The sequence below is a fragment of the Schistosoma haematobium genome, chromosome 1 (genome assembly GCF_000699445.3).
Source record: "Schistosoma haematobium chromosome 1, whole genome shotgun sequence".
In the NCBI taxonomy this organism is placed as follows: domain Eukaryota; kingdom Metazoa; phylum Platyhelminthes; class Trematoda; order Strigeidida; family Schistosomatidae; genus Schistosoma; species Schistosoma haematobium.
The window spans coordinates 55,144,250-55,169,686 of NC_067196.1; the positions used below are offsets into that span (position 1 = coordinate 55,144,250).

At 31.3% G+C, this 25,437-nt stretch overlaps 2 protein-coding genes across 5 annotated transcripts in view; one reads left to right on the plus strand and one right to left on the minus strand.

Moving 5' to 3' along the window:
- Nucleotides 1–2,953, plus strand: part of MS3_00001634 (uncharacterized protein) — a 58,840-nt gene extending 55,887 nt beyond the window's left edge. For both annotated transcript variants that reach the window (XM_051209101.1, XM_051209102.1), the window contains 2 exons: nt 586–785; nt 2,355–2,953. In XM_051209101.1, coding sequence (XP_051074529.1) covers nt 586–785; nt 2,355–2,469 — 315 coding nt within the window. In that variant the 3' untranslated portion in view covers nt 2,470–2,953. The remainder of the gene's footprint in view (nt 1–585; nt 786–2,354) is intronic.
- A 996-nt stretch (nt 2,954–3,949) lies between these two features.
- The window catches only part of PHTF2_1 (putative homeodomain transcription factor 2), a gene marked incomplete at its 3' end in the record, with an annotated part of 45,666 nt that continues 24,178 nt past the window's right edge, over nt 3,950–25,437 (minus strand). Inside the window, exons 10-19 of one of the 3 annotated variants that reach the window (XM_051209103.1) lie at nt 22,845–23,271; nt 20,573–20,714; nt 17,234–17,770; nt 16,227–16,278; nt 14,484–14,563; nt 10,968–11,419; nt 9,561–9,657; nt 9,242–9,460; nt 8,305–8,463; nt 3,950–5,834 (exon numbers count right to left, since the gene is read on the minus strand). In XM_051209103.1, the coding sequence (XP_051074531.1) occupies nt 5,577–5,834; nt 8,305–8,463; nt 9,242–9,460; nt 9,561–9,657; nt 10,968–11,419; nt 14,484–14,563; nt 16,227–16,278; nt 17,234–17,770; nt 20,573–20,714; nt 22,845–23,271 (2,423 nt within the window). Of the gene's footprint in view, nt 5,835–8,304; nt 8,464–9,241; nt 9,461–9,560; nt 9,658–10,967; nt 11,420–14,483; nt 14,564–16,226; nt 16,850–16,897; nt 16,952–17,233; nt 17,771–20,572; nt 20,715–22,844; nt 23,272–25,437 lie in introns of those variants that run through there. The other 2 variants (XM_012942942.3, XM_051209104.1) reach the window with 2 other exon arrangements.

The window sequence follows — 25,437 nt, forward strand, 5'->3', positions numbered from 1 at the left end:
GAGATCTTGAGTGCTATAAAATACTTTTGCAAATAGTATTAATGATCTGATTGTTCAAACCTTATGCACTGCGAAAATTTCAAGAACTCGTTGTTATTCCATAAATCCCTTCCGAAATGTAAAAAACGGAAATTTCTTTAGTCCACGTTCATCCAATTTTTGTCTGTTTCCTTTAGATTCTGAGTTTAAGAACTATTTCATAACCTTTATTTCTGTGAATTGAATCACATTCCCTATTTCTCGTTTTTAAGTATGAGTGATAATGTTAATACTACTACTACGTTAATATTCACTTTGTTCATACTATCTCTCTGTGGTGATACGGTTGCACATACGATACACATCTGTACCAAGCCCTAACTTCCTTATTACTGACTTGACAGTGTGTTTATTTATTTGAAATTGGTGTTATTATTGTCGTCATTATAACGTTATGCCTCTTCATCATCACAGAAGTTCAAGTCAAATCATTAAAATGATCAATTACGCTACAAAATGTAATTTCATCAATGTGAACTTTCGAAAAAAGCCATGAATTGAATAAATTTTAGTTTCTTTTTTCAATATTTCCTTTATCTTAAACAGCCAGGACCGCGTTATCTATGGATTCCTGTATTGTTACGTACTATTATCTTCATTCCATTCTTTTTATCCTGTAATTTCGGGATTGAAAATCCTCATCTATCTGTTCTGATTACAAATGATCATATATATGTATTAGGTTGTATTTTATTTGCATTCAGTAATGGACATCTTGCATCACTCGGTTTAATGTATGCACCAAGGTAAGCTAATATTATGTTGACTCTTTTTCAGTGCTAATAATCTTCATTAAATTATTCGATTACGGTTACAGTACTCTGGTGGGATGGGTGATTGTGAGATTCAGCTGTCTCATAAGGTCATGTGATTAAGACCTCGCCATGGAAGTGTTATTCATTACCTTCAAGTGGCAAGGGTGTATTTTTTGTAAGTAAGAGATCAAAAGAGTGACTCTACAGAAATCACCTTTCGTTTTGGCGACCAGGTAGTATCCCGACCCCCACGTAAATATGTCAATAATTATGAATTAAGACCTCTGTCCTATACACCTAGCTACCTACTAAAACATTACTCAAAGGACCCTATTACAAATGAAGTTATTTTACTCTACTTTAAATTTCTATTTTGTTTTGTTCCCGTTTGTGTGCTTTCATTCCCTAACTCAGCAACTCGTGTCTATTGAGAGTTATGCGCTGTCTAAACGATCTCAAATCGCTGACACGTCGATCTTGTGAATGCTGCTATCGAATAAGAACATGTATATAGATTTTCTAAAGCCATATATATAGTGTAAACTCGCCCCTTTCAGTGTCCAATAGATGTTATAGCGATAGCCGGGAGTTTAAAATCTCAGGTCGGGATTCTTGCCAATAGGGACTTAGTCAAACGACGTTATCGGCTCCAACACCTTTGTAAATATCATTAACAGTTTCTGGGCTGCACCAACTTCCCTCGTATTCACGACCGAGTTACTTAGCGTCTTGCCTCTGTAACTCAAGACAAGGCTCACACTGCGATCAGCTATCGTTAGCATGTATACGAACAAGACTTTAACTCCTTTTAGAGTACATATTTAGGTACTGCTTCAACTCATCTAAGTGACTGGAATTAAGAAGTCTATTGCCAGTGAAACAATCCATGAATTGACGGCATATCAATTATCAATATCCAAACGCGTCTTGGATGATGAGCTAATTTTTCGAGGAACAGTTTAGCTAGTCTGTTGCTCCAGCAACGTTGATTGAACTGTCCCATCCCTCCTAGATGATGTCTTCTGATCCATCTAACGAGGAGATCTTCAATGAACAATAAATTATGAAGCACCACAAGTCAACAAGCCCAGATGACCTAGTCCCTTCTTTTTCTAAGAATGGCCGCGAGCTTCTATCCAGTGTTGTTTAGAAAGGTCATTATTCATGTCTAAAAATGGTTTACATAATTTATGAACTACCATCGGAGGATTCCTACTTTGAATACGTCCAATCTATTGACTTGCTTCATATTACACAAATTGTCCGAAACTCATGAAAGACTGAAACACATTGGTGTTAATTAATATGCCAGAAGATATACTGGGAATTATAGAAAAAATACATAAACACATCGAACGAACGTTCTAGTACTTTGCGAGGCAACACAACAGTTCAGTTGGAGCTTTATAAATGAATCTTACACCTGAATCCTAACCCTCACAGAACTGTAGTGATTATTTCTAGGCTTTTATTACCACTGAAGCCTTAGTTTGTACAATACTGAATCGATTTTATACCATACTCAAATAATAAAAAAAACCAACTTGTTTTACTTTTCAGATGTTGTTCACCTGATCGAGCTCCATTAGCTGGAATGTTTGCCGCATTCTTTTTAATTCTTGGAGTATTCACTGGAGTTTACGCTTCTCGAGGTCTAAATAGTCTTATATATTAATAAATTACTATTAAAGTCTAAATAGGTCTAATTATTAAAAAAAAAACTGTTGTATATGATCGTTGATGCACTCTATAATAAATATCTTTTATGTCAATAGTTATATCTTTTCTTTATTATATTACATTGAATTCTTTAGAAAAATGAAACAATTATCCATAATTAATACTGATAATTATTTTTAATTGGTTACTATAACGCAACATCCCTATTGTCATTTTACATAATATTTAAATTTACCACCACCACCAACAACAACAACAAAATTCTTAACAGCGCCCTTTTTCTTACCTGTGACAATTAAAAAAACTTTTTTATTACATTTTAAATAATGAAAAAAAAAACAGCACTGGGGCCATTATTATTGCATTTTCATTTTATTTGTTGCATATTGAGTATGTTTTATAACTTTTGATTGATAAAATTATAAATTTTAATTGTAGTTTAACATTAAATTTTAATGAATAAAATTTATTGGTGAACTAATTTGAGCATATTCTTTCTTGATATTTAAGTTATTCTAAATGATACAGCATCGTTATAATACGGAACAGAACTGTACATAAGTAGTTAATTTAATATAAATCACATACTGTATAGAAGTCAACAAACCACATTTATGGTAAATAAAATATATAAATTCTAACATTAAATTGCAAAGATCAAAACTGCTAGATCACAAATGATAATTTCAACTAAATAGTTTAGCCATGGCTAAATGATATGGTAACTATTACCATAAATTCATCGACAATGGCTTTCAATACAGTGTAACGTGAGTATTGATGGGTGCATACTATTACTAATCCTATAAGTTCACCATAAAGTGCCTTTTCGGATATATATAAGTAATAACTAGTCACAAACGTCTTGTATATTCATACCCCTCAGAGTAGTAACATATTTTGTCACTTGATCTAAATAATAAACTATAAAGCCTAATCTATGAAATAGTCATAATCTATCATGCCAAAGTATAGATGGAAATTCTGTGCTCTAAAAACCACATTATTTGTCCATTCTGATCGAATATAAATTATGGGAAATTATATTAACTAGAATGTTGACTCGAAGATAAAACACTACACAAATACGAATATTGTATTGCGATTTCTACTTGAATTATTAAAGAAATTGGTCGTCTAAGAACTTAAATTCAGGTGATCTACTTTTTATCTTAATGTATTGTTACGAACATGGTTTTGCAAATGTTGAAATTAGTGTGACAAATATTCATTATTCTTGTAACAAGTGAGGTGACGTAACATTGTTGAAGAATGGAAATTACAACACATGGAAGTACGCCTCTTACTGTACCCAAAAACCTCTTGTATACTTAGGTAAACGAAATCGGACGGATACAATACAACATATAAATCGTACTTTTCTCACATAATTCTGTCTAAAATCAAAAACCTTCCATATTTCCGAGACAGTTAATCGTCTTATTATTTTTATATCATATTTAATTATGTGTACCAAAGCGTTAGTTTATTGTTCATTAACAGAAAAATTAATGGAATAACTTGCAAAGCATATATTATTCAAAATACACACAACCGAAATGAAACAACAAAGAAAATAATGAAGAAAGAAGAGAAAATTATCATGATCATCAATACTATTGAAATTGAGATGTAATACTTTGTTATGCAAACAAAATGAACTATTAAAAATGGAACGAAACAGTAATATATGCACTATTGTAATATATAATGTAAATCTTGGTTGTTATGCTTTTTTTTAATACTGCAAGTTTTATACGTAATAAAAGCTACTGGCATTTAAAAGTAATATCGCTCAATAATGATACTAACATTGATAATGACAGTATTTTTAATGAATTATGACTTGGTTACAAAAACAAAGACAAGAAATAGGATAGTTTACAAAAAAAAGTAACGAACAAGAGAAACGACAATATACACTCATTTAATAATCTGTTAAATGAATATAAGATTTTTTTAAAAATTTGCAGCATCACATTTCACTGAATAGTAGCACATATACAGGATGCTCATTGACGTTTTGCATAGCTTTAATTTCATCGTTTCCGTATAGCACTACTCAAATCAGAATGTATTCAATTTATTTTTAAAAAACGATTGGAAAAACAAATTCTACAAAATACTTTGAATAAAATAATTCACAATTTAAAACAATGATCTTTTATTTCCAGTATATGCACAATAAATCATAACAGTTAAGGCTGAGAAAAAAAATTACACAATTAACATGAATCTATTACATTTTTCTACACTATGAACACATAGTTACAGAAAATAAAGGGAATCATTAAGGCAAATCCATAGTTATTATTTTTTTATTCAATCATACAAAATATGAGGGAAAATAGCAACAAAGATTTTCTTCTCAAGTTTATTTTCATGAAGCATACAATATGATATATATATATCGTGTAATATATTGACTTTTAGTTGCGACCATGAAATGCACATACATACACACACTGAAACAATAATAGCCAAAAAAACTTTCTAATGAATAAATAACCTTAGTTGTAATACAGTGGTAACAACAAATGCGTATAATTTTAGGCTTGCATTGATTCGATCAACAAACCACAAAAAGTTCATGTATACTACTAATATAATAAATAAAAAGAAAAGTAGAATTAGCACTACAATGAAAATAAACGAATTCACAGTTTTATTTATCATTTTGTAGGACAAAGAAATCAAAATTGGTATTTGTTTATATGATTACATTGATACTGATAAATTATATTGATTTAGTAACAAATTAATTAAATCATTTAACAAGAAAGTGAATAGTACATATTTTCTTAATGATTCTTACTTTTTTTTGTATGAGAATAAATAAATAAACACAAACACAATAGTTTATATGAATTTCTATTTGAATGAAAGTGAAATTGACAATTTACTGTGATTGAGACTAACATAATATGAACAATAAGTGAGGTGACTATTATTTCTAAATTAATTACAAGAAAAATTGGGAAAAAGAACTAGACAAAGGAATAGTTATTGGATAAATAGTTATGTTACTTTTCTTGTTCATGGCTCTAGGTTTGTTTTTTTTTCTTTCATTAGTTTTTTCGTCAATGTTTTCATCTAATCGTTCTACCAATTGGATGGATTTAATTTTAATTTGTATAATTTTAATTTAAAGCCCAATGACTCAGATAGTAAAGTGGATACACAAGAAAGTAAAACTAATTTAAATATATTATACACTAATGGATTCAATGTCCAACCACAAACACGAAATGGACCATCAACTTCTTTTAGTAGACCTTCAACTAAACGTAGAACTTGAAATGTTAGCATTAAATCTTCTTTTTTATGTGGTTTACTCTCCATACTTAAATATAAATTAATCTAAAACATAATAACAAAAAATAAATAGTAATATTTGTCAGTGAAAATGAAAAAGAATATCATTAATAAGTAAAATGTAAGACTAGATGAGATGACAACTTTATCAAGTATCTTAGTTTGATGATTTACTGGTTCATTCAATTAGATTTCAGTAAAATCGTGCACTTAACATGGGTTACACTCAAGTTTGAGTAGCAAATTAACAATAGCTCGAATGGTTTTACAATACGTGTCTTTGATCACTGAATTGTATTTTATTACATTTCTAAATTAGTAAAATTCAATAACAATATAATAACAAAAACAACTATCATTGAGTTTTTACCATACGATGTCAACAAACAAATCATATTGTTTCAAAAATATGCGAAGTTATCTACTCTTTTTTAAGTGTTCAATAAGATTGCTATCTCTAGCAATTTTTTTCCGTTTACTCAATATGTCAGTGTTGTATATAAAAGTGCAATTTTCACTGGAGACATCTTAATCATCTAAAGCTATCTACATGTGGTGCATGCTACTTATGTCAACAGATATTAGGTAGTATGTAAAACTAATCGGTAGTGGAAAACCTGGCAGCAGAAGGTTAAGAAAATCAATTTGAAGACAATAGAAAGGAATTGTAAATTGGAAGAATCATACAGAATGTTAAGGACAAATGATAAAAATTCGCAAATAAAGTATTTAATGTATGGTTTTCATATTTTACCAAGAAATTCTGTAATTTTCTATTAAACAATACATTGGTTGCCCCACCTGACTTATCGTTCATTACATACATACGTTTTTTATGAACAATCACTTGTACATTTGAACTCGTCGGATGGAAAAAGTAAATAAAGTCGAAGTTAGAGTTTTCAATGAAATCCTGAGTGAAAATTACACTGTTACATGTAGAACTCATTAACTAAATGAATGGGAAAATATCTAAAAATGCTTCATAATTTTAATGCTTCATATTTTAAACATTGAGAAAGGGACACATAACATAGATGAAAAGTAGGAGATGTGAATGTATGATGATTTTAACCAGTATTTCCTGCTGAACTAAATTCTCATTTCAAAAATTCGGGATTTAACAAAATTGTACACCGATATTATTGGAGGTGACAAGAATATTTTACGCATATTTAGCATTCAGGTCCTAAGTGATATGACACTAGTGGATAAACTCACTGTTATTTTAATCAATAAAAGAATAAACAAAATTATGTTGCATCCATAAGATATTTGCAGACCTTACTTGTTATGGCTCAAAATCGACCATATTATCATGCACATATATTACTTACCAGTCTATTTGTGATTACTTCTTTCATTCACGTTGATACCTTTACAATTATAGTGGTTTGATTGAAATTAAAACCGTTATCTAGTGGTCAGGTGTTGGTGTGCGAGACCGAAAATGGCGGGTCCGAGTCCCGTGTGTAGCATCATGGATGCGCTCTAATGAGAAGTACCATATCAGGACGAAATGGAATTCTAGTGCCTACAGGTTTTCGATCGTGATTTAATACTGATCGGTTTGTGATTTTAATGGAATTCAAGAAATTTCCCCAGCCCCATACTGAAAATATTGTTGTTCATCATTTCTATTTATCTGTTTGTTTAGTCTTTCATATAAAAAAAGTGAAATTTGCTAAACTTTGTCTTCTTATAACCTAACAGAAATATGACAAGCAAGTTTACTGAACTACACTGTAAAGCAAACAGTAGTACACCAGTATTCTTGATATTGAAAAACTGGTATTTTTCAACTCCATGCAAACGATAATTACAACGTAAGACAAGAGAGATTACTCACAACTGTCTGTTGCATAGTAGAGGTAACAAAAGTCACAAAAAAATCTCTTTGTCTATGTTAATTTCGACAATCAAATAATAGTTGTTATTGAAAGCAAATAGAATTCACAACCAATAGAAAATTCTATAATTGATTCTTTTACAACCTTTAATTTGACTTCTATCATACCATATGTTTTTTAAAGTCCCTTTACAATAACGAATGGAACAGATTTCGAAACGATATAAATTACTTCATCATTCCGTTTATTTTCTTAGATTACAACATACCATGATCCCAAATTTCTAAATGTATCTATTTTACGTGATATTTCTGAATATCAAATATTTCACGAATACACAAAAATGTCCACTAGCAACTGAATAATTCAGGAAACAATTACCAAAAACGGTAAGATATAATATATTTGTTTTTTTTATCTAACAGACTACACACTCTCGTATACCTGCAGAACATAACTTAGAAAGATTACAATGTGGATGTTTCTAAAATGTCATGAATTGTACAACGTTTTGTGAAAATACTCTACGTTACTTTGTTCGTCTGGAGAGTTAAAAAAATTATTGTTATAAAAGTTTAAAGAAAATTACACACAAAAAAATAATTGGAATAGAATAACTAAATGTAGAAAAAAAACTATGCATAAAAATTGAATGATGAACTTACTTGTTCAGTGATAAGTACTGAGAAGTTACGGTATTTCTTTGTAATTTTTGTACCAAGTAAAATGTATCGATAGAGAAATACAATAATCCCAAAAGAAAGACCCAGAATATCCCAATTAGTTAAATGAGTGAAAACACTCATACGGCTTTTTGAAAGAAGCTATAAAGAAGAAAACAGAATATAAATAGATAAATAAGAGTAATTTATAATTGGATATCAGAATTCCGAAAACAAACAACTATTAGACTTCCTGATGAAACATTGTTAAGTTGCACAATGATCCGAAAAATCTCCCTCCTCCTTACTACTGTATTTCGAGTAAAAATACTGGTATTCGATTATAATGGTTTTTATTTCTAAAAATACTCAAAATAGACATCTAAACTATAATCATTTGATCAGAAATTTGGTTGCTCAGATCTAAGTGTTTGAAACAGTGATTGACCTTAATGATCGGTAATAAGCAGTTTTCAATTATAATAGATTCTTTATTGGTTAACCGTAATAAATTTCTAATTTGTGTTGATTTTTCCTGTAAATATTTGGTTACATTGATTAAAATAAACAATTTCATGTGGTCAATTTTCGTGAAAAACTTGAGTGATGCAAGAACAAATATTGTAGAATGAAGTGAATTCATTTCATTTCGTGCACTCCACATGCGTACTGGTTTGTATGAACAAACAAAATGGTTTACAAAGGTAAACTTTTATATCATGAATAATGTCACTTAATTTATTAGTGAAGAATAATTATAATTACATTCCATAATCATTCAAGTTCAATTTGAACTGATGTACGTACGTACGAAGTTCTACGTTGTTGCCAACTGACTGACAAGTTCAATTTAAAAACGAACAGAACACACGAGAACATTAATATGGGTGGGTTAAGTTGCATAATAAATGATAGGAAAAAATAATAAAAGTTTACTAACTTGAGCGCATAAACTAAGACCAAGGGTGAAAACGATATAAAATGCAATCGTCATAATATGCTCAACTGAGCGTTGTGGACCACGTTTTTTCAGATACGACCGAAGCATTAACCAGCATTTTATATGACCAACTTTATTTAAACGAAATTGCGGTACACGATATTTTAAAGCACGACGGCCGGATGTTAAAGAAAAGAAATATTTGGCGTAAAGCAAACGCTAAATAATGATAAGAGAAGAATAAAAATCGGTTCATTACAGTATTTATTTAGTTTGTGTACAAGTAAAATTAACATTAAAAAAGTAATAGATGATTTACCTCTTGAAATGTACGCTCAGCAATACATAGAAGAAAGAATACAGTGCCATAAACATTGAAGCGTAATATACATCCAATCAAAATAACCAAACGCCCTCTAGACACAAAAATGAAGTAATAAGATCAAGGTCAGTTGACAATTATTATGGATACCTTAATATTGAAAAAAATGGTATTTCAGTGATGAAAGAATATCAAATATGTAAAACAACCTTATCAATCTACAACCTCTAAACTTAAATTACAATGAAATTAGAAAGAATTATTAGACAACGTGTAAATCTCATTTAAACATAGACGATCAAATAATTTTAGCGAAAAGTATAGATAAAATATCAGATGATAGACAATAAGCAGTTACTACAATCTGTTAGTATATATATATATATATATATATATATATATATATATATATATATATATATATAAACATTAGTATCAGAAGGGGTTTTGTGGAGATTGTAGTAATTTCAACAGTTGAGATCATGAGTCAATTGAAGCTAGACCACCATGGAAAACCTGGAAGCACTGGACGGGCATTTCGTCCTACTGTGGGACTCCTCAGCCGTGCGCATTAGCCTAAAACTACTTTCCATGTGTTCCACACAAAATGATTAATAGATAACACTAAAAGAAATAATACATTTGTAGCTCCATAAATCTCTGATTTCCCTAACTTCCTTGGTCTGATTAATGAGCAGTGAAAAAAAGACGAATACTCTGCACACTACAATAAAAGTGTGTAGCAAACTTATAAAACATTTTTTAGTTAAAATTCAACTTGGATCAATAGACGAGATGACAATACCGGAGTTTTTGCAGTAATACAAAACTGAATAGGTATGTATTGTACAGCAAGCAAGAACGTAAAGTAAAAGAAGAGTAATAAATTTTTTCGTTTCTAGAAAAATAAATGAATCCTTTGAGTCAAAAGATTGGATCTAAGCTATTTAATCGATGGTGTTCAATCACTAGTTTCTACCGTTGTGCGACAAGTTCTAGGTAATTTATACCTCACTGCATTAAACAATAGTTGATGAGTACACGGACAAGTGCCAGATATTGATCTGCAGTTTTTGCCCAACTTAAACTTAAAGTACATTAAGTTATGCCTTACAGCCGAAAAACAACAAAGTAAAGAGAGCTACATAGTTTATCCTTTCTTACAAACACTTAGGGAAACACCATGTGCCCCCAGATAGCGTCGATAGGCGAACGTCAATAAGGCTCTCCGTATACGTTTCAAATTTTCACAGGCAACCAGTCCATCATGAATGATATGAAGTATCAAAGTGTTTTATGTACCCATTCATCTGACTTTCTGTTCTGACAATGGGTAAGAATTGAGGCCAGAAGTAAATCATTCCATCAGATTATTACAATAAAATAACAATGAAAATAGCTTACTGTACATCTGGTTTTGAAAACCAATCCATTAAAAATTGACCAGTCACAATATTCCAAAATACGATACAATAAGGTTGCGAACAACAAGAAGTTTGTAAATTCGTATCAATCAATGTATTATGAATTTTTACAGCAACGGTCGAAAATAAATGACCAAATAAACTTAATATAGCATGTAAATATAACCCAATAACAGTGTCTCCAAAAACAGCATTGTTAGTATTGAATGTTCGATTCATTGAATTATTGCCAAAAAATAACAGTGTACCTTTTGTTGTTATAAATAATGATTGATATTGATTACTATTATCATTGCTGTTATTATGATTATTATTATCCAGTATATTTGATGAATTAGTTGAATGAAATATAACAGATATGAGTGGTAGTGCAAATGTTGCAACACAAGCGAATATAATGTAATCTGATGAAATACTTTGTCTTTCAACAGCCTGGAATTTATACAACAAAGTAAAATAATGGTATTAATAATAATCATTACAATAACACTAATTAAATAAAATTGAAATTTAACTCAAGATTCTTAAAATTTTCAAGCAAAGAATCTAAAATGCCAAATTAGCGCTATCGCCTATCCACAATGACATGCACTGAAGATGCGTTTGGTTGCTTAGTTTTTAATCAAGCCCTATTGAGATTACACTTTCAATGCAATCTCTGAATCGTTAATAACATTAATCTTCCTAACTATTAACTTCAGACGACTGGTTTCAAAAATAATCAGGTCCACTCATAAAGTTTAAACATTTTTCAAAGCATTGTTTTATAGTATATCGAGAGCGTCTTACAAAAACGAGTATATCTAAGGTGGTGTTTGGAGATGATCGACAGGAAACGCTGTCGATGACCACCACCTCACATTTAAACGTAATGCAAATAATGTCAAGACACCTAGACTAATTACCACACTGCAATTTGATCGATAAAACCTGATCTGCACAAAGGACTTGACAAACATACTTAAGCAGCGGCCTGCTTGAATATCTAGGCTACTTGTTTCTACCATCTAGCTATTTCAGCAAAATACTTTTTTGTTTGTTTTAACAATGTTGTGTCTATTAACCACTCAACCTATTCAGACGCATTTATGAAACGTTTACGTCCTATCGCTTTACAAGGTACAAAAAAGTACAATCACATACACCGTGATGGCTGGAAAAATCCCTTGAATAAATAAACATTAATCAGATGTCCATTCCTGAACTTTTAGATCCTAACTGCCAATCACAGATTGGCAGGGTGGACTATCTTTAATTCCTACTAAGTCAAAACATGTATCATAACTGTAGTGCAATCACAACTCAAGAATCCTGGCTAAATGATTTACAAGACGATCGCTTAGTATCATTACAAGATTTGAATATTTATTGTCAGGATCGACCAAGAAATAAGAAAATGTGTGGTGGCGGTGTAGCTACATTTGTAAACGTATAGCAACTCTCCTACAATCAGTTTCGATTATGGTTAACTTTTGTCAAGCCATTTTACTAACTTATTTAACAGACAGTGTTATTCGAACAGTAACAATTCGTCGATTACTTTGCATTATTATGATCACTATCACGTCTGTATAAACGTGTATGCTTGATCATATGTAACAGCCTAGGCATATCTCTCTCTAGCTAAAATGCTAATAACTTAAATATCGCCCAATGAGTCGTTCTTCTTACAATTTATATATGTGCTCTAATATCATTAATAGCCTTTGCGTTGCCTTGCTGTGCCCTTATGCAGTTTGACCATAAATTCGCCTCTGTATTTGCTCGCATACACACATTTGCCCCTCTGCTTCAAACTCGCTCGATGTACTTGCAGATTTGTTATCCGTGCTATCCGCTAATAAATTGTAGCAGCCGTTTTTTATTTCCTTCTGAATCCAAACGCCGTCGGGGATTTATATGTTAACGGTTATCAAGGTGATTGATTAACGAAGCTAAGCCACTACAACCGTGAACTAGTGTCAATCTACTTTCTCATGTTTTAAGTTTTTGAATGACCAACATCTACGCACTCCGGACTGCACAATCCATTTTCGCTGATGAATTCACTGAATTTGCTGTTACTGCCTTTAATGGTTCACTTTCAATTGTATGTGGTGATTTTAATTCATATGACTCGTTAAAGTAAGACAGACATATAATATTTGGAATATTCATAAAACAAATCTAATTGAACTTAGTGTTGTGAGCTCATTTCAATTATCATCTGTTAAGTACCACTACTACTTTAGAAAATCCCAGGTGTATGTCTCAGTCTATACTAATGTTAATATATATTTGAAAGTGATTGGATTAAACAAACAACACCCAACTGTCCATAATTCCAATGAACTTTCTGAAAAGGTTTAGAAAAACTAAAAGGAAAAGCCGGAAAAGAACCCTGTTGTGTCCCGATAAGAATAATGAATGGTAATTTTTGGGATCCAATTATGGAACAATATTATGAGTATATTTTGTCGTATAATTGTTATGTAACTAAACTGTCCATATTCATACCCCTCTTATTATGAGCTTTATGTTGACCTATGAACTACTATTGGACGATTTACCATTCATGAATTATTCCCTATCTGTTAATCGCTACCTCCCTCGTTCACAGCAACTTCTGGCTAATTATTGTACAAATGTTATTTTCTATTTTATTGGCACGTTGTGGTCGGGTTGATTGGTATATAAACAGAGTATGCTTGAAATACAATGATTCATAACTCAGAGGCTGAGACTTGTGTTCCGGACTCAACTGGCTGGGCTAGACGGCGAAGCAGGGCCAATCGGGACTCTAGGTTTTACGTGTCATTGATCTGATCGATAATACACTGCTCTCTAATCTTTCAGTCAAGGACACAACAATTGGCACGGGGTAAAAATCGATCCAAGTTCAAGTCACAACAAACCCTCACATAGAAAAAAAAGAAATCAAAGAGAGCCGTCTCATCATTTAACAGAAAGTGACAATCAACGATTTATCACTTAGTTTACGGAGGATTAATTTTGATTCAGCTTCCTTAGACCGCATGTTTTAACTTCAAATCAACTACTTTAATTCAAGTAGCCGGTTAATATAACCATGAGACTATAATTTATGGATGACCTTTCAGCAACGCTAAAGTGACCCTGAGAATATCCATTTACTTATTAGAGCTTAATGAAGGTTATAAAGCAGTATGAAGAATCAGGATTAAGATTTACAATTGATGGTTATGGTTAGGAATTAAATTTATAATTTTTATCACGAATTGACATCAGCTGAAATGACAAAACGCCATTTAGACAAATGAGTGAATTAATTTCGCGTCGAGATCCGAGACCTGTTATCCTAGATCTGACTGGTTCGTCTGTAAATTAGTATCGCCAATATAACTGGATTGTAAAACCTCAAAAACCAAGTATAGAAGTATGGACATCTTTTAATACATTGTGATACGATGATAAAAAGAATTATTATATGGAAAATGTCAATAAAAATATTTGTTAATATTCATCAAAATATACTCACATATATCACATTCTTCCCAATATCTAACATGGATAAATTGAATTTCGACAGTTTCTGTCCGGCCCACATATAACAACGAACTAATGAAAATGAAAGTATGAAGAATTAATAAGTTTCAACATTCCTTATCAACAAAATGTGAGAAAATCAACGTGACAAAAAGTAAAGAAGTTAACCTAAGAAGTCTGATAATGAAAGATAAAATATGGTACACCTTGATGAATATACATTACATTAACTATTGGTTTTAACAATTTCATTAATATTAGAAGAAAGCTATAGATGTCTAAATATGATGATGATTAACTATATGTATTCATCAAGGCAGAAATCAGTCTTGAGATTACTTATAAAGTTTCAATCCCATAGATAAGACTGATATAAGAGATGTCTGGACTTCTTCATAGTGATAATCAAGTTTGCTGGACGAAACGTTGGAATTATTTAAATTTCAATCGCTGAAATCATTTCAAAGATATTTTTCACGTATATTGACTTTTCTATAATGGACACCCAATTTTTGTCGAACTATTCTTTCTAATATTGACGAGTATTCGCATAAATGATATAAGAGAACTTTCGATTACAATTATGTCACAAAACTTAGAATAAGTGTAACAAGAGATTTCTTTATGTAGTACACATACAACAATCTGTCATATACAAACAGCATAGAAAGTTTGGTCGTTAAAAACAACTAAAGTGAGTCGCAGGTGCGGAAATTCTTTATCTACGTAACGGGGTAAATTCAAACTGTGGGAACATGAAACTCTGTGTGACTCAGTCAGTCAGTCAGTAACAACGTAGAACTTCGTACGTACGTACATCAGTTCGAGTTGCCACACCAAATTAGCACAGAGATGCAGTGGTCGATTCAAATCCCGTAGTGGTAGAGGCAATAAGAGTATAAGCAGTAATCGGGAAGATTAGTGTTTGGAGATGTTACTTAGAGTATAATACACTGAAATAAATTTGGGAAGAGAAAAAAAAGAGACAAGGAGGAATAAGGAGATCAAAATTCGGGAGAACACAAAGAGTGGATGCACCTGCTCTATTGCAAACGATTTTGAGCCATGTCATTCAGGGTCTCTAACCATCGGTTGCTATCATCTCGCGGTCCCCAACCAGGTAGTCTACACCTACCGACATGACTCAGACCACTTGTCAGTGACTTCATGGACTTGTGCCATGTTTTGGTCTGGTCGCCCCTAGCTTTCTTCCAACCTACTCCTATACGACTGAACATCGCACGTAGGGGCAGTCGGTCGTTGGGCATACGTAACACGTGTCCCAGCCATCTCAACTGATGAAGTTTCACTACGTCATCAATTGGTTTGCCATCCTTACCTAGTACCCGTTTCCTAACAACTGCATTACTTACTCGATGGTCCCAGCAGTGTGACTAATAAGTTGCTTAAATTAAAAAAAAATCCTGTTACTGCAATAAGTCACCAAGTCTCCACCCAAATGTATCCAAATGGAAACAAATTATTCATAAAGATACCAATAAGCCATTTGGTACACCAGAAAAAAACCTCACAGAAACTACGTTTCGAAAGTACTTTTGAAAGATTGTTTCATACAATCTTACCAAAATAATGGTATGACAACGGAATACCATGAGTATATAGACGTCCAACCATCAAACTACAAGTATATTTCGCTTATTAATTAGATGTGCTAGAATATCAAATAAATGAATATAAGTATACTAAGTTGCAAATAGTTAAGAAAAAAACATACCAGTATCAACTTTTGAAGGTAATGAATTCTCATGACCATTTGAATCTCTTTTCTATAAATATGAACGTAAAGTAACGAGTAGTTTCAAACAAATAACAAAAATTATAGGGCAAGAATATTTATATATACTGCCACTAAATTGAAAATAGTTGAATAATTATCAAAATCAAAATGAAACTACAGTTACAAGAAATTATTACGAATACAATTTGATTGTGATAAAATAGTAAATCACTATAACGTCAATTTAATATTAGGCAATAAAGTATAGAATGTACTAATTTATTGCAGATAATTGAAACGTGCTAATTTCCAACCTGAATATGGTTAACTGATTGAGTTTTTGTTGCTACATCGTGGTCTGTTTTCTTGGAAAAACGATTGTTGTGAATATTTCTCATTGACAAACTCTTTCATTTCTCAACAACAAGTGAATTATATTCCGTATAAATCATTCAGATACGAGGTTCTAAAATGTGAAAAGGTATGTCTAGTGGTTTAAATATGGATGAGATACCCCCTTCAAAGTATTAAGATACTGTAGTTAAAACATAAATACTGGATAGCAGAAAACAAACTTATGAGATCATGATTTTTTGTGACTATACTTCATCAACTTAGACCTATAATTTAAAAATAATGGATGAGAATTTTTAGTCTACTTTAATTACTTTAATCAATGTTCACGAGATTTCATAGTCCTTTAGATAATTGTCAGTTTACAAGATGTTGAATTACAATGTACCTGACAGCTAAATTATTTTCGTATCTCTGACAAACCAGAATTCATAAATTGTGATCTAAATAACGAATTCAAGACAAAAATATACTTCGAAAACATAGAAAGTAACATGTTTAAAGCACAAATGCTTATATATATCATAGGTAATCTTGAATAAACTTTGGTATAAAATATGCCATAAATCCCATTAACTTAAGTTTTAACTAATCTAACAACTCATTGGATTATATTATAATAGAAATATTGCACAAAATATAACACCTACTAAATGAGAATTAATTTGAATATTACTAAGATTTTTCTTGGTCATTTGGTTATCTAGCAGTTTTTCCTTTACTTCAAAGTCTGTTGAATGTAGAATTTCTTCATAAACATTCGATAAAGATTCATTTTTCCCATTGGCATTTACAGATTGTAGTGATTCATACAATTCATGAGATTCAGTAGGCTTTTGATTATTCACGACACTTTTGAGATCGTCGAAACTATTCATTTGTCCCGAATCAGTGGTTGGTGATAGAAAAACATTAAGATGTGAAGAACATTCTGGACAATAATGCTCACTAATGCAAGAATGATAATCAGATCGGCCTGATACTTGTTTTTTATTAACTGTGTGAAATTTCTCAGCTGCGTCTGGATTCACATCTAGCACGGAATTTGAGTGTTGCCAGTTTCGTAGTTCATTTTCACGAGGTTGAGATGGGGACTCTACTTCATCTGGACAAGATGAAGAATCAGCATCACTCCCCAAATCGCTATTAATCCGATCAAAGTATTCAGTTTCCGAAGCTGTTTGACCCTTGAATTTATTAAAGAGAAAATATACAGAATAATCATCCTTGTTAAAAGGTTGAAGAAACATGAAAAAAAACACTTGGTTTGTAAAAATTACGAGTGAATTGTAAGCTAAACGGGAACATAGAATTATAGTAAACAAAAGCAATTAAGTCTGAGAAATCGGTGAACTTTAGTGGATTCGGAATTGCGCCATTCTGTATAATACTCTGGTGAGTTAGTCCTTGGCTGTACAGGTTGCTTCTTACGAACACAGATTTCTCACAATCAACGGAGGTGAAACTTAGTCGTGATCTGAAACATAAAACACTAGGATTTTTTCTTTGACACAACAGTCTTAATTGGACTTATCTGAAAATAGATTAGGATTATTCTGTCAGTAGATCGAGTATGTAATTAACATTTTAAGTAGTCACCATTATTTCCAAAAATAAAGAGTCCAAAATATTACATTATTTTCATACGTGTTTCCTCAACTAGTCAACATTTGTTAACTGAACTATGTAGTTAATAAATGAGAGATTAGATAAAAATCTTGCATAATTTATAAATCTTTATTAAATTAGCACACATCAATAGGTAAACCTGCAACTTAATAGTTAAAGGTTTGAAAACTTTCTAACTAAAAACAAACATCAATGGTTTTGTGAATAGAATATAATTAACTATTATCACTACAAAGACTACCTTTCATCTATCTAATAAATAAACACTTCAAAAATATTTTGTCATGCATATATGGACATGGTAAGTGATTTATCAGCTATTAAAAGGTGTAAGACGACAACATACAGTAGGGTCATAATCATCTGATACTAAGTCTTCCTGTACAACATATAGTCACCTGAGTCAAATATTAAAACACTTGTTGTTATTCAGAATGGATTATATGAAATGTGACAATAATATTAATCCACATCAGTGTTTGTATCATCTACTTTAGTAATAACAAAGGTAACACAGTGTTCGAGAAATCATCTTTTAAAGCCATAAACTAGAGTCATAATAGGGACACACAACTGCTAAAACAATGTATTTCGACGGACGGTATTTTTAGGTTTAGGAAGTCCAATACAATTTACAGCATGGTATATGTACACATTGGTTCAATTTGCAATAATCCATTGGCACAATGAGATGAAATTGTCAGGACAAATCCCAGAATAATAGAGGTAGTAACAGTATAAGTGGTAATAAAAAAGATTAAGTATCACCGATACTGTTTGACAAAATATAAATAAGTGAAATAATAGTAACAAATTTTGTTAGGAATTATGAAACTTAGGGTCTAAGGGAAGACAATGAGTGAATGAGGCTACCCCACTGTGAACTATTTTGAGCTATTTCATTCAAAGTCTCGAAGCATCGGTTGCGATGATCTCGCGGACCACAGCCAGATAGTTTATGCCTACCTACATGGACCAGTCTAGTAGTCAGTGTCTTCATGGACTGATGACACGTCCTAGTTTGCTCAGATTAAGTAAACTTTCTACCTCAATAAATTAAATTTGTTAAGAAATATTTTTAAATGTGAATTCGCTATTCATCACATTACGGACTGACAAAAAAAACCCTGAAGAACCCTACAAATCTGGCGAAAAATAAACATACATTCAGTACTAGGATTTTTACCAAATAATAGTGCACACCAACGTTTTTGCTGTATACTATTGAAAACTGTATTAGAATATCACTGGGTTGGGATCTAATGGTCCATATTTCCAACTGCAATCAAGGTCCATCATCCAGTGCAATCGGTAATATATCTCATTCTTTATATTTCTCTCTTAACATGGCTGGACTCCGCTGGTTGGGACAAGCCATCAGGAAGTTCAGAATTAAACTTCAAACTAGCCACTACTAAGGGTGTATAGATCTTGTATTCGACGTCAGTAAGTAATAGGAGATTAGTGTGGCTGAGTGGAACCGAACCAAGATAAACCAACCATTCAGTTCTGCTTCATATTCAGTAGCTCACTAGTTCTCATCATTCACTGACAAAAATAATTTTATTCACCACACTATATTCAGTGACAATAATTTATGTAGTATTTAAGCCTGTCAGTGTAGTGGCCTGTATAAGTGCTATTTTTGAAGAGATTATGAGTCCACCCAAATCTGTGAACGGAAAGAAGACTCAGTGACACAATGGCCAAATAAGTAAACTATTCCAATGCGTCCCAGTTGCGCTAACTAGGGAGAGAAGTCCGGGTTCAGAAGAGGGAAAATGTATTCCACTAGCAGCCAGAAGCACGAACAACAAGGAGAAAAACTCAAGCGTATATATATAGCATCGAAGTGTCCTTGGGAAACGTTACAAAGTAGCATATTAGAAAAGACAACGAACCATTGACGTTTAAGGTCTTGCCAAGTGGGAAATACGATATGAAGGTGAAAATGGGAGCTTTTGATGCGAAAACAAGAAATTCAAATTTCCAAAATAAAATTACAAAAATAAGACATTTACCAAGTGAGTTCTTGAGATCTAGCATCCCCAACAATAATACTGATGGTTTTATTCAGTATTCTGGTGTTAAGTGGAAACTGATTTCAATTCAATCAGCTTATAGTCGACAAGTATGAACGCAGTTGTACGGTAAGAACATATATACCGTCTTTTGAATGCAAATCAAAGTAACAATAATTAAAGAAATGATATCTTACAGATTTCGAAATCCCTATTAAATACTAGGCATGTAAAAATGTGTGACCTCATATTTACAACACTATATTAAGAGACATCATTTAAAAAGTAATACTGAAAGCCTTAGTGAATGTAAGAAATTAAAGAATAAATAGACCTTACTCGACCATTCATATTTGTATCTTGTGATTCATTTTTTGAAGAATAATGTGAATGCGAATACACATTACGGACAAAACCGTTGACAGGACCAATGTACTGTTTCATGTGTCGTTTAGAAGAATGAGTAACCGCATCTTGTGAACTGAAAAGTATACATGTAGAAAAGATATAAAGAGATCTTATGTTTGGAAAATGATATTTCAAGGGACGGAAGGAGGATAAACATAAAAAAACTCAAAGTACTGGAAGCTCACGAATAGGTTTAGGTATAAGCTTTGAGAAACACTTTACAAATATGCTAGATCTTATGCTGCCAGACACCTTTACTACAAGTTCAATAATCAGGATCATGTTTTGAGAACCATACATAGTAGTTTAACACACCAGTAATAAATTAAATTTATTAGGGTTACTAAAACCAGGAATTTATAAAACAAAGAAATCTATGCAGTCATTGGATTTTGAAAATGATTTGGTATGGACGAATAGGAATTCTAGCTCAAATATTGGGTTTATTTTTGACGCTACCTATAAATGTATTAGTAGTAAACGTTTAACACAAAATAAAAAAGCAAAGTAGTTGAGATACGAATGGGATTTAAAGGCCGTAATCTTTCCATGAATATACATTTGAATAAAGAAGAACATAAAACGCTCATCTATAAATGTTATGAAGAAATATGAGTAATCCATTGTATTAAATTATTACTTCTAATGTGAGGTAAGTAAACCATATGAGGAAAACGTATCGCATACATTGTCTATACGTTTTAGGAATCCAATCTCGATGCAAAAATATTCTTCACTGAAATATTTTTTGGCATAACCAGTCTTGAAAATCTCATAAAAGGATCCTTGTGCTTTAACACAATTGAACATATCTGCTTTGGATACAGATACAAGATAATAGATATCATACTGAATTGCAACAAGTAATAAATCAGGGAATTATAATCGAGAATAACTACTAGTGTACATAAAAACTGCTGTTCAGGAATCAGCGACTGATGATTTGAGCATCCTTACTTCAACTGATCCGGTGCAACAATGACAGTATGTTGAATTATCGTAGGAGTTGTTTGGAAATATTTTTTTCAGTTTGGTCATTAAATAGATCCAAAATACCTAGTGAAGTCTCTATATTAATATTTAGGAGAACTTCGCCAAAAAATAAATCAGCCACTTTCTCAACTAAGCACTTCTTATTTATCTTAACACGGAGTGTTGATGAAAGTGGTGTCTATATCAGTAATTTGTTAGTGCATATCGAGAATCAATTGAGCCATCAAATTTTGTGGCAAGTAATTAATGAATGTTTAGCTTAGCCTTGATAAGCTGGTTCTTATAACTCGAAGAATTCATCGTAACTCAACAAATGAAATTGGGAAAAATAAATGTATACCAGCAACTCTTGTTAATAATTAATATCGTGAAGCGCCATGATGAGTGCGTTAGTGTGAGACAAGTTGCCTGAACTTAAGGAAATTTTTAATTTTGTGAACGATTCGATCGATAAAACTAACAATAGATTAATGATAGATCGCGGACACAAAATATTACGATGAAGCCGAGTGAATAACTAATTATGAAACTGAATCTGTTGATTTACAACATTTACTGACATCCCACAAATGATTAATCACCAAAATGATCAAACGATTATTTACACAGCCATGTTAGTATTTTCTAAAAACGAGAGATAATACAGAAAAAATATAATTAAAAACTTTATGTATTACAACCTATTATTACCCAATGATGTCATAAGGTCACTAGACGTACAATGGATTCAGGAGTTCAAATATAGGCTGGGTTTTCGTTCCTTATAAAACGCTACAAAGTTGATGCAGATAGTATTTTACTTCATGCGCCTGTTAGAATCTTAGTTTTAAACAATGTGAAAAAATTACACTTAAAGTTGTCATATACTAAATACATTAATGACTTTATTATTCTTGAGACTTTTCAGATCACCAGCGTAATAAAACGGAAATAACACTGGAAAACTAGACGTGAATGGACGTCTATCTTCTAAACTGGACAGTTAAAAACAGATATTGAATACTATCAGGTTTTCGACGTAAACGATCAGTAATCGATAACACATGGAGAAGTAAGATTAATGAAAAACCAGTAGAGATAAACAAAGTGAAACGTTTGCAAACAAGCATTAGTGTAGGGCTAACAAAATTGATGAAATTACTAGTTTCAAAAAAAATTAATTAATTAAAATTGAAATCGCATATTTCAAATCTTAAAAGATCAGACATACTTTGTAACATCCGTTGTTGGTGTCGTTTGTGAACGATCATTAATATTTCCAGACAAAGAATTTGCCTCAGACCAATTGTAAAATATTTTCGGTGGAGTTGATTTTAAACAACTTTTGTTTGTGGGATTCAACGACGATATACGTTGATTAGATGGTTTAAAATTAATATCAGGATTTTTAGATGAATGGACATATTTACCTGAATATTTCGGATTTTCATTTGACCATTTACTATTTAATACAACAGAATCTGGCTCAAGCATATCTGTATCAGTGTGATTCGAATTTATAACAACACGTGGATGTTGTAGGTGAAAGGCACGTTGTAAAAACAAGCGTAAATATTTAGCACGTTGTCGATTAAACACGGTAATGGTGTCATCTTTATTAATACATTCATAAGACTTGTTCTTAAATTCCGAATGACCTAAGTTATGTTTTTAAGATAAAACAACAAATATAAAATATTTGTAACATTTCAGAAAAGATATACTGATATAAATTTTATAAAGTATTTTTATAAAATGTAAATAAAGATTTACTAGTGACAAAACAATTGAAAATGCCTCATGATTTGAAACAAAGTAAAACGTAACAAGAATTACTACTTAGATATCTGAAATAAACCCGACCCAAAAGTTCCAGCAGAGCAGACTAATGTGTTATTTAGCAATCTCTTAAGATTTATCAGTTTTCCACTGAAAATCTTAACTTATTAATTTAATAGTCATTACAATTGATTTTCATTGTACTAATAATAAGTTGGATTTATATACGTTGTATATTTTTACTGAACAATAAAGTTGAAACTTGTAATTTCATAAAACATGAAATAACAAACAATAAAAATCAAGAACGAAAAAACAAGTGACCCCCCAAAGCTTTATTGCATTCATGAAAGAATATATCCATACTACAGTTTCTTTATGCTTCAAACCAATGAATATAATGCGAACCTATTCGCCTACACAATATCTAGAGAATAATTGATTTTATGAGAATAGAGTGACTAGAAATGATAAGTATGTTAGGAAGAAAAAAAATCTTCGATGGAACTTAAATGTTTAAACCATATAATAAAAATGGAAAGTGAAAGGGGAAAAAATACGATGTATTTAAAGAAAAAACATTCCTCTTAAGAAACATTTTTTGTGTAGCATTTAAAGGAAACTCATGTGTTTAAAAAAAATAAGAGCAAATGGTTCGTTTTATAGCTAACAAAGTACTTTTTTTCGAAATCTTATACAGAATCACGTGAACAAATAAATCTCCAAGGTTATTTCAACAAACCACTAAAGGAATAAAAAAATCTATGACTATTATTCATGTAGAATATTTTCATGAAAATAAGGAAAATTTTCCTATACCACGTGAACTCAATGAATAAATTAAAATTCCTACTCTTTATTCAGTAAATAATGAAAAAAGAAAACATGATAAAATATTTCATAGATAAAAAGAAATATTTTAAAGGGAATTTTTCTCTTTAACTTTGTAACTGTTGATAAATGTTAACAAATAACTAAGTTTTAATACATTAATTTATTCATAGATGAGAACAATGAATGAATAAAAGTATGATCAAAAGTAATGACGTATAACTAAAATTTATGGTAACATAATTGCTACATAAAATTCTACATGAACGAATAGAATATAAATTAACGAAGAGAACAATGAATTTGATGAAAAATCTCTTTAAATTTCAATTTAACCTACAATAACAATATATGTTTGTAAATGAAACAAATAAAGAATTAAAAAATACCCAGTTTCATAAGATGATCCTACTTGAATAGTTAACAATTTATTAAATCTTTTTTTTTCTTGGTTTGTATTTGAAAACATGAATCCTGAAATTCGTATGTCATCAACACTAACTAAAGTAAATCCAATTGTAAACATGTAGATGAAAATATTGATAACGTGAAATTGTTATGACTTATGAACCTGTAAATTATCACGTGATTTAACCGCCAATTAAAACACGGCTTATATGACTTTGGCGCTGTGCCAAACCAATGCCGATTTAACCAGTAAGAGCATAAACATTTACATAAATTATGAACAATTCTATCTAGAAATAATCTGTCCACTTTGGTCTGAATTCAATTTAACAGTCACGTTATTAATTATTAATAAGCCATTATATATACTATGGACAGATCTGAACATCTTAAAACTATTCGTTTCAGAGTTCAAAGTTAAGGCTATCCAAATTTGCTTTTGGATGCTTCAACGTGCAAATAGATGGCAAATACCATTCCATAGTACACCAACACTACAGCTATTCTAGTAGTAGACGAACCAAACTGAATTACGTTAAACATAAGTATATTGAATTGGCTTACATTAAATCACGAAGCGTCAGAAATACTATTTTTCTACTGATTGGGATACAACAAAAATATATTTATCTATTAACTCTCTACCGAATCCTAAATTTATTTGAAACTATCAAGTCTAACCCTGGCACTGATACCTATGAATTGGGTTAAGTAACCGGTAAGTGTATAAAATGTGAATTTAAGACCTTATGAGCACAAATGATCAGTATTCAATATTATTCGTAAAAATTATGAAAAAAAACCCA